The following is an 8985-nucleotide window of genomic DNA, read 5'->3' on the forward strand; positions in this document are numbered from 1 at the left end:
TCGTTAAGTTTAAATAAAACGTTTCTATTCATTTTTACAATCGGCCAAGGTGACATTAGCGCAACTTGTCCATTTTTCCACAGCCAGCCGCTAATATCTACGCAAGGCTGCACCGTTGGCTATGCCGATTGTCCTGTTAATTCACATAGACGTGGTTAACGATCTAAAAAGACAATGGCCTGTAAACAGAAGATAAGAGCAGACCCGACGATTAAACAGATTCCACATATCATTTATGTATGTGCAGACACTGCTGAATTCGTCTAAATTTACTTAACAAATGTTTATTTTCTTCACGAAATGCTAAACATTTAAACCACTCTGTAACGCTTTGAGAAACGTTATGTTATTTCATAGGAACCAGGTAACGTTTATCTGGTCCCCTGTTACGCTCACTAATATCACTATTCCCATTTCCAACCATGTCAGATAGGTACTTCTATCGTACTTGTCCCTATGGTATGTCACTTCAAACCAGACTCGAGCAGCCTCACGCCGTGGGAACAAGGCTTATCGCGGCAATAAACTTAACTTGAACTGCACATTACCAAGACTTAGACTGAACAAACGATCAGAATTCCATTCAGAATGATATGACAGACAATTCTCTAGACATACTGCATAGTTTGCCTTGCGTTGGACGACCAAACAGTCTAGATTAAACCGAATACAAACTTTTCAATCCACAATCCTTTGCATCATCACCGTTTCTAATAGTTAGCATTCCTTTTGCGATACAAAATGGATCCATTTTTTTTTTAGTTTTAAAATTCATTCTGGCACACATACAATTGCCCATAAACTCTTTAGATAAACAGAACACAAGATTGAAATAAAACAATAACATGTCATTTAAATCTTTTGGTTCTCTGTTGCAGCTAATATGGCGTCCTTCTGCATCGGGACTATGTTGGGCTGGACTTCGCCTATGCAGCCGCTACTGGAATCGTCTGAGTCGCCGGTGGGGCAGCTAACGAGAGAAGAGATTTCTTGGGCAGGATCTATCAATTTCATCGGTGCCATCGCCGGAACCTTATTCTGGGGACGGCTTTCAGATTGGCTAGGCAGGAAGTGCACCGGTCTGATCGTCGCAGTACCATTCGCCGTAGGCTGGTTCATCATACTCCTCGCGCCGTCTAAAATCTGGCTCTACGTCGGCAGAGTAGCCATTGGCCTCGGATGTTCTGGGACTATAATCAACACGCCCATGTTCGTCACGGAGATCGCGGACGACGCGATCAGAGGAACTTTGGGTTCCTTCCTCATGTTTTCTTTAAACGTCGGATGCCTTTTCTGCTACATCGTCGGAGCGTTCACTTCGTACACCGTTCTAACGAGCGTCTGCCTGGCAGTCCCAGTTATTTATTTTGTTCTCTTCTTATTCATGCCTGACTCTCCGGCCTACCTCTTAACGAAAAATAAGAAGACCGCAGCCGAGAAGTCACTTCTGTGGTACAGAGGAGGAGATATTGTCCGTACCGAAAAAGATTTGACTTCTTTCCAAACCAGAGTATGCCAAAAGAAAGCGAGTTATTTCTCTTTGATCGAGAATAAAGGGAGGATAAAGGGTATGGCTCTGAGCCTCGGATTCATAGCCGGGCAGCAATTCTGTGGCATACTCGCCATACTGACATACAGCGTGACAATTTTTAAGGAGTCGGGAAGCAGCATTTCTCCGTATCATTCGGCCATTGTTGTCGGATCCTTGCAATGTATCGCGTCCTTCACCTCTTCGATTTTAGTGGATAAAGCAGGGCGGAGGGTGCTACTTATGACTTCATACTCCATCATGGCACTTTCGCTTTTGTCTCTAGGGACTTACTTCTGGTTTCGAGATGTGCTCGGGCCCGAGTTTTCTTGGATTCCCGTTGTATCGCTCTCGTTCCACGTGATTTCTTATTCTTTAGGAGCGGGGCCGGTGCCTTTTATCATAATGGCCGAGCTGTTTCCACCTAACGTGCGCGGGATCGCCACGTCGACGATACAGCTCGTTGGCACATCTCTGTCCTTCGCTTCGGTGAAACTGTTCCCCTGGCTCAACGTTCTCCTCGGCACTAACGGTTGTTTCCTTTTCTTCGGCTTCTGCTGCATCGCCCTCTTTTTCTTCACGTTCTTCTGTGTGCCCGAAACGAAAGGGAAGACGTTGCAGTCCATCCTACGCAAGCTGAACGGTGAACCTCTGGACGAAGGGGAAATGATCACCAAAGTGAATGCGCCCATAATCCAGGCAAAAGAATTCAACGGGAAATAACACGGCGAACAGTTTTGTTTTCAAAACTTCCATGACGCAGTTTGTATATAGACTTTAAAGGACTTTTCGTATAATTTGTACTCTATGAGTACCCTTCGTAAAAATGTCGCATTAGTATTTTCTATTCTTTCTTTTCAATAAAAAAGAAGTTACTTAAATGATGTCAGACTGTGATCAAAAATGTACATGTACTTTTTTTAATTAAAAAAAAAAAATGAAAGAAAAATAGGCTTAATTATTGTTATCCTTATTACCTAGAACGTGGGGATAATCACGCTTCAATGCCTTACCTATCAAAATTACGGCGACACCTTCAATCAAGTTACCGTACGTGAGACAAAGTGGAGAAATAATTTCGGTCGCTTCCTGTTAACCAATACTTAATTTTGCCCTTGGCATTGAATACAGCAAAACAATGATAGGAGCTCACTGAATTTGATATTCCGGGCTATGTTCGTCCCTTAATCATCGAGCTGACAAATGACCATCCCAGGCATTCCACGTCATTAACAATCTAACTAATGTCAAAAATAAATTATTAACACTATCGAACGGTAGTTTGTAATTTGCAATTCACGTCAAACATGGAATCGAATGATAATTAAACTGGTTAATAATTCTATTCAAGAATTAATGGAAAGTGCGGGTCGTGGAAAAGAGAGATTAATTTAAAACTTCACCTGTTTTCCTTACTGTTACATATTCGAAAATAAATTTAGATGTTTTGTTTTTATAAGTTAATTTTTGTTAAATTGAGTTTAGAAACGAATGAAAGACATAAGTAGATGATTGGAGAATTTGTCAGGGTGGCTGATACAGAATGAACAACTCAGCAGTTCATGACCTTTTTATTTTACTCAAAGTGTATTATCATTTTGGTAACTTGTATATCCTACTTCAATCGATTCTTCTCCTATCTCATCCTGTATATTAACATTAATGTGGGACGTTTAGGGGCTACAAACAGCTAAAAAGATTGCCGGCCCTCTGCGAGTTTTACTACTCTTTCTGGTCTTTCACACGTATTTTTCAACCTGCAGCCAATTGAGCCTCTCGATCTATTACTGACTCTTTCATGTCGATATGCTGAAATGGCTAGTCTCTTATTTGTACCACAAGTTGACAATTACACAATAAAAACATACAGTACATATATAAAAATAACCACAAACAAAGAAATTGGTCACTTTCACTCCTCATAGCACTCGATATTGCTCGGTGAGGAGTTGAACCCCTCCATTCTCGCTAATAACTTACTTTACTCTCCAGACATCACACACGCATATTGTTTTCTTATTTTAGATAAAATGACAAGTAGACTGATAGATAATAACTTTGGAATACACATTGTTACAGAAATTCAATAAAAGTAAATGTTTTAAATTTCTTAAAGGAACGTATTCTATCCAGTAACACCAATACATTTTATTTCCTCTCAAAGTTAAATTGGGTACAAGATTTTTCCGAAAACTGTCACTTGCAAACTTATTCCCTAATCCTGTTGACAACCAACATATAAATCATAGAAAAAATTTATATTTCAGATCAAGAACAACCTAATATTCAAAAATAATCCTGGTTGAAACTTCTTTAAAAAATGTAATAAAATATCTACTGTTGAAATAGGCATTGCTAGAATTTTTTTTATCAGTCAATATTACATATTTACAAATATAGAAAAAAGTTTACTTTAACTATAATTTATTGAAAATTGAGGTAATGTTTTGTCAATTTGATTAAGGTTTTTTATCAACTTCTTTTTCCAATGACAAATTAGTTTTTCATTAATTTTGCATGGGATTTGAGTGTTTTCCTTTTCTCTCAATGTTTGCTACGGTTATGACGAGTTTCCTGACAAGGCCCCCACAGGAACCGCAAGCCATTATTATCGCTATCGGATATCTTAATTAATAAAGTTTCGTCTCTAAAGTTGGTGCTTCATGCAGAGTTGGAATCTGTTTCCGCCCATGTTCCTCTGGCTGCGCTCGACTTCGACCAAATTTGTCAAATTTCATCTTAGAAGAGTCTGATTCTTTCGAACTGGACAAAAAATTCTCTACTGGACAAATTTAACGCACCACTCAATTTATTTAGTTTGAAATTAAATCATTATCTTTATCCATGAGGTACAGGTAATTAGGTACGAGCTATCGTAGTCAGAGAAAACAGTAAATACATATCCTTCTTCTTCCTTTATTTACTTTTGTACTGATTAATTCCATTTTCACAAAAAAGTTGCGAATTGCCCTTCTATTGGCAGGCCTACCTAAGGATCACTTTCAGTTAATATTTTACCTTCCTTGATTTAATTTTATATCATTCTTATTCTTAACATTTTTCAATGGCTCCTGTCAAGCATTTAAGTGAGTGCTAGGGTCAGTGCCATAACATTATTAGAGGAAGAATACAGGCAGCGTGAAGGAGAATCACTTTACACTACGAATCGTTCTTTGGAGCTTCAGAGAAACAGGGCTTCACACTAGAAGTCGGTCAAAAGGTCTGTCTAGATCTACAGACGAGGGAGACGATAGATTCATCCGTCATTAGGCTCAACGAAACAGCAGCATTACGGGAAATGAGATAAGAATACGGATAAGACAATAACCTCCGAAATGTTTCGAGAACTGTAAGAAAAAGGTACAATCAAAATAACCTCAGGTCCCGGCACCCGGTTCATAGACCTCTTATCTTACTACACTTCAGAAAATGGTCAGGCTTTAATTTGACGGGAATATGTGAATTGGTTCTCTTTACAGATGAGGTGAGTATTGAACTCAAAATCTTCAGATGGGCGTAATTTCATATGTAGGCTTTTAAATATTATTAATTAGAGTAATAACACTTTTTGTTACCATATAAATCTTATTACTACTTCCTGCAAAATAATTATTTTCTGCAAACACAGGCCCTAACACCCTAGAAAAGAGTTGGAACAATTGTTCGTGATGAACGGGAAAGAATTCCTCAGGATGTTACTGTTAATCTTTACCAGGGAATGCAACGGTGTTTAACGGCCATAAGTGGAAACCTAGTCATTTAAGGGGTTCAAAACGTTTTTTTTTACATTTTTATTTGTTTTTAATTTTTTTATTGTCTTTTACTCAATATTTTTAGAATTAGGTTATAAACATTTTTTTAAATGTAATATTTTTATAACAATACCTATTTTTGGTATGCAAAATGTAAATAAACCTAAATACATTAAAATTAAAGAGTGGCGCCTAAATTTTATCCATCAGTTTATTTGTGGATTAGACGTTAAATAATGAAATGTGTAAAAATTAAATATTTGACTTGTGGACAAACAGAAAAGCTGAGCGTTAGTCGTCTTATCATCTCCGATTTATTGTATTTTTCAGAAAGAACTAAAATTCAGTTGCTAACAAAACTCGTAGAAGTGTATTTTAAAAACAGGTATTCAAGAGAACGCTGTTAAATAATACTAGCCGAAAGGCTGGCAATGGTTTTCTTTCTATCCTATTCCAGTAAAATGACACTGAGAATGCAAACAAGATGAAATTTAGGAAAAGCAAGTCAGACTGTATAAATGTGTTTAGGTAAAACGGATTTTGGTCACGGACGAGGTATAATAGTCAACCGTCAGACGTACAACCTTTTGCCTTGGAGATTAAATTATCAGTACTAAAAAGTAAAATAAACATTTCCTCAATAAACCCATTTTTGAGAATTAAAATATACCTTTATAATATACATTTTTTTATTTCCTGGGTTCGGTTTTAGAAATTAGACGGCCATTAAACTCATTTTCTTTAGATGTTTGGTAAGCAAAATTTTAAATCAAATTTTCATTTGATGGTTGTGTTCTTGAAAAGAAACCCAAGAAATATAAAAAGTCAACAACCGAAAAAGAAGAGTAAAAAATGCATTTTTTGTGTGTTCAAGAATGACCAGGCTCATCAATATTTTTAATTATCTTAACAGTTCTCTCTCTCTTTCCTTGACTCTGCACTATTATGTATATAATTCGTTATTCAATTTAACAAAAATGCAGCAATTTGAAATTGAAAATAATTATTAAAAGATTACAGGTTTATTTGACAAATATTGTATTTGGCGAAATAAGCAAAATAGTTTGTTTTAAATTTTAAAGAACAGTATTTTTAAGCAGCACTTTAAATTCATAAATATATCCGCCCTGATATTGAAAAGTAGGTTTGATTAATGTAAAAATTATTCCTCTTTTTCAATTTACGTCGTAAAATAAAAAAATTAATCGAGTAAAAAGAGTATGGAATTTCAATAACAATTACGAAATAACTTTTTTAAAACTGTTCCTCTCGTTTGCTTTTTACAGACACTATTCACCGAGGATGAGTTTGAAAAGGGTTTGTGAAATATTGCCTTTAAAAAGTATATGGAGAACAATTTATGTGATGGATTGGAAAGTAGCCAAATTTTGTTAACAAATTACTCAGGTAAGGTGGAATGTTTTCTCTGTTCTCTCTGGGTTCATTCTGTACCCCCTTTCACTGCCCTGCCCTTTTACCCTTTGGTCAATGGGCGTCGAGATTGCCAAGTGGCGTACGTTTGTCTGACTGTCTGTGCGTTGTAGCCCCCGTGGCGACCGCGGTACAACTATATTGCGCCGAGTGAAACTATACTTCGGTCGATTTCATTCTAATCTTTCTACTCTCGCTATTTTTGTCTGTCAGAGGAATTCCTTTTTTCTACCAACCTGGTGTAATTCTCGCCGTTTTGTCATTTCCAGCCATACATCTGCCTTTCCCAGATAAAATCGCTAGATAAACAGCTGAAATAAGCAATATTGACAAAAACAGCAAGTAATTAATTTCATTAGTTACCGTTTTCATTATTTTTCTAATTTTTATTCAAAGAAGGTTGAGCAAAAATTAGTGTCGCGAGCTGGACTGGAACTCACGGATTTACACCCCGGTGGATGGAAGGAGCTACAGTAAATTTGGTCCACCGGCACCAATCCCTCCACTCAACCGACTGTTATTTGAATGTTTCCCTTTACCGCCGTACGTCGTAATACAACTAAATGTTGTTACGATGTATTGGCGGTAAATGGGAAAATATAAATAACAGTTGTTTGAGAGGAGGAATTGGTGAATCATGGATCGAAGTCACGATAGCTCGAGTGGTACAGCATCGAGTATTGTGGGTTCGAGCCCCGCTCGTGACACCAATTTTTCTTCTCAACCTTTTTTGCATAAAAATTGGAAAGAAACAGTAAGGCTAAACAGACCAGAATAGCAGGAATAAACATTCCGTTTTTCTGCTGAAATTGACGGGCAAAATATTTGTATTCCTAAAGGTTTACTGAATTTCATATCGAAATCGATTATAATGGGTTACAAATCGAAACAATTTTTGCATTGTTGGGATAAATTCTACTATGCTTTTTCAACGTAACTTTTGGTTTTGCTTCAATGGTAGAACATGAAAAAAAATTATTGATCAAAAGTCGTTACAAAATGCGTGTAAAGAATATGTTAACAATAAAGTTTCAAAATTCAATTCAGAGGGTATAGAGAAATTGCCATCACGTTAGGAGAGTGAGGAGTGACGGAAGATATTTTAATCAATAAAAACTGTTTAAAATTATTTATTTCTTTTTATTTTTAAACATAAACCCGCACTATTTTCCGGACAACACAATTAGTATAGTAGCTTGTAATTTGTAAAATTTTGTTTCATAACAAAAGTACAAAAGTACAATTTACAAGCTGTAAGGGCGAAAGTGTAAGAAAAATTGTTCAAAATACAAGGAATCCCGTTTCATAAACTAATAATAGTTTCTAATAATACAAATCATTGTAAAATACCCGTCTTTATTTGTAGTATAAATATAATTCTCAGACCTACTGTATACTCAAATATTAGCGCGGTCTTCTAAACTTTTCTTCCTCCATTTCTTTACAATGCTAGACGATTTATTTTTCAGTGACGTACAAATTAATGTCCGTGGCTCGACAATATGTTAATATACGTAGAAAAACCGAAAGTACGTGAATCGATTTTGACTTTGAATGTGTTTTTGAATTTAAAAAATGGTTCAGAATGTCATCGTACAGACTCAATTTGCCACTGATGGAGTAAGACCACTAATAGAAAACCCTATGGGAAAAGCAGCAGCACTTTCGTCACATCAAAACTGCATTGCATGACTGGAAGGTGGTAAGATCCACACATTAGGTGACATGCATCAAATAAGTAGTGCTACCGTTTATAGGAGTGATAAATGCACTCGATAATCGTTTATGTCACACAATTCTTCAGTTATTAATTTGTTATTCAATATGGTCCATTATGTTCATCCTTGTGGAATAATATTGTAGATGGATCAAGGATTTCACACTGAATATGAACTCTTTTCGTCATTAATAGGTGGTTAACAGCAATAATCAATTACAACAACCGGTGTTGCTTGAAACATCAATGGTGTTTGATTCTTCGTTTTTTCTAACCTTAATTAAATTAATTTATTACAGTGATTAAGAATTTAATTTAAGGATTTAATTAAATTAATTTTGTAGTTTTTCGCCTTCTCGTCCTAGTGAAGCCTTCTCCGCTATGAAACAGGAAGTACTGATGTTTGTAGTTTAGAGCTCTTGTAGTTCAATATTTTAAACTAAATTCACTAGTTTTCGTGGTCCGCTTGATCAATTAATATCTTTGAATTAATTAAGATTTTTAGTTGAGATAAGGAAAAAAGGAAGGAAAATTCAAAAGGTGGGGTTGAGATGGGC

General features: G+C 36.2%; 1 protein-coding gene across 1 annotated transcript in view; it reads left to right on the plus strand.

Moving 5' to 3' along the window:
* LOC106667698 (facilitated trehalose transporter Tret1-2 homolog) overlaps nt 1–2469 on the plus strand; it is a 39083-nt gene extending 36614 nt beyond the window's left edge. The window contains exon 2 of the mRNA XM_014395807.2: nt 879–2469. Within this exon, the coding sequence (XP_014251293.1) occupies nt 879–2251 (1373 nt within the window). The 3' untranslated portion in view covers nt 2252–2469. The remainder of the gene's footprint in view (nt 1–878) is intronic.
* The last annotated feature ends 6516 nt before the right edge of the window (nt 2470–8985 follow it).

The sequence above is a fragment of the Cimex lectularius genome, unplaced genomic scaffold, assembly GCF_000648675.2.
Source record: "Cimex lectularius strain Harlan isolate CLEC.00 unplaced genomic scaffold, Clec_2.1 scaffold200, whole genome shotgun sequence".
Classification (NCBI taxonomy): Eukaryota; Metazoa; Arthropoda; class Insecta; order Hemiptera; family Cimicidae; genus Cimex; species Cimex lectularius.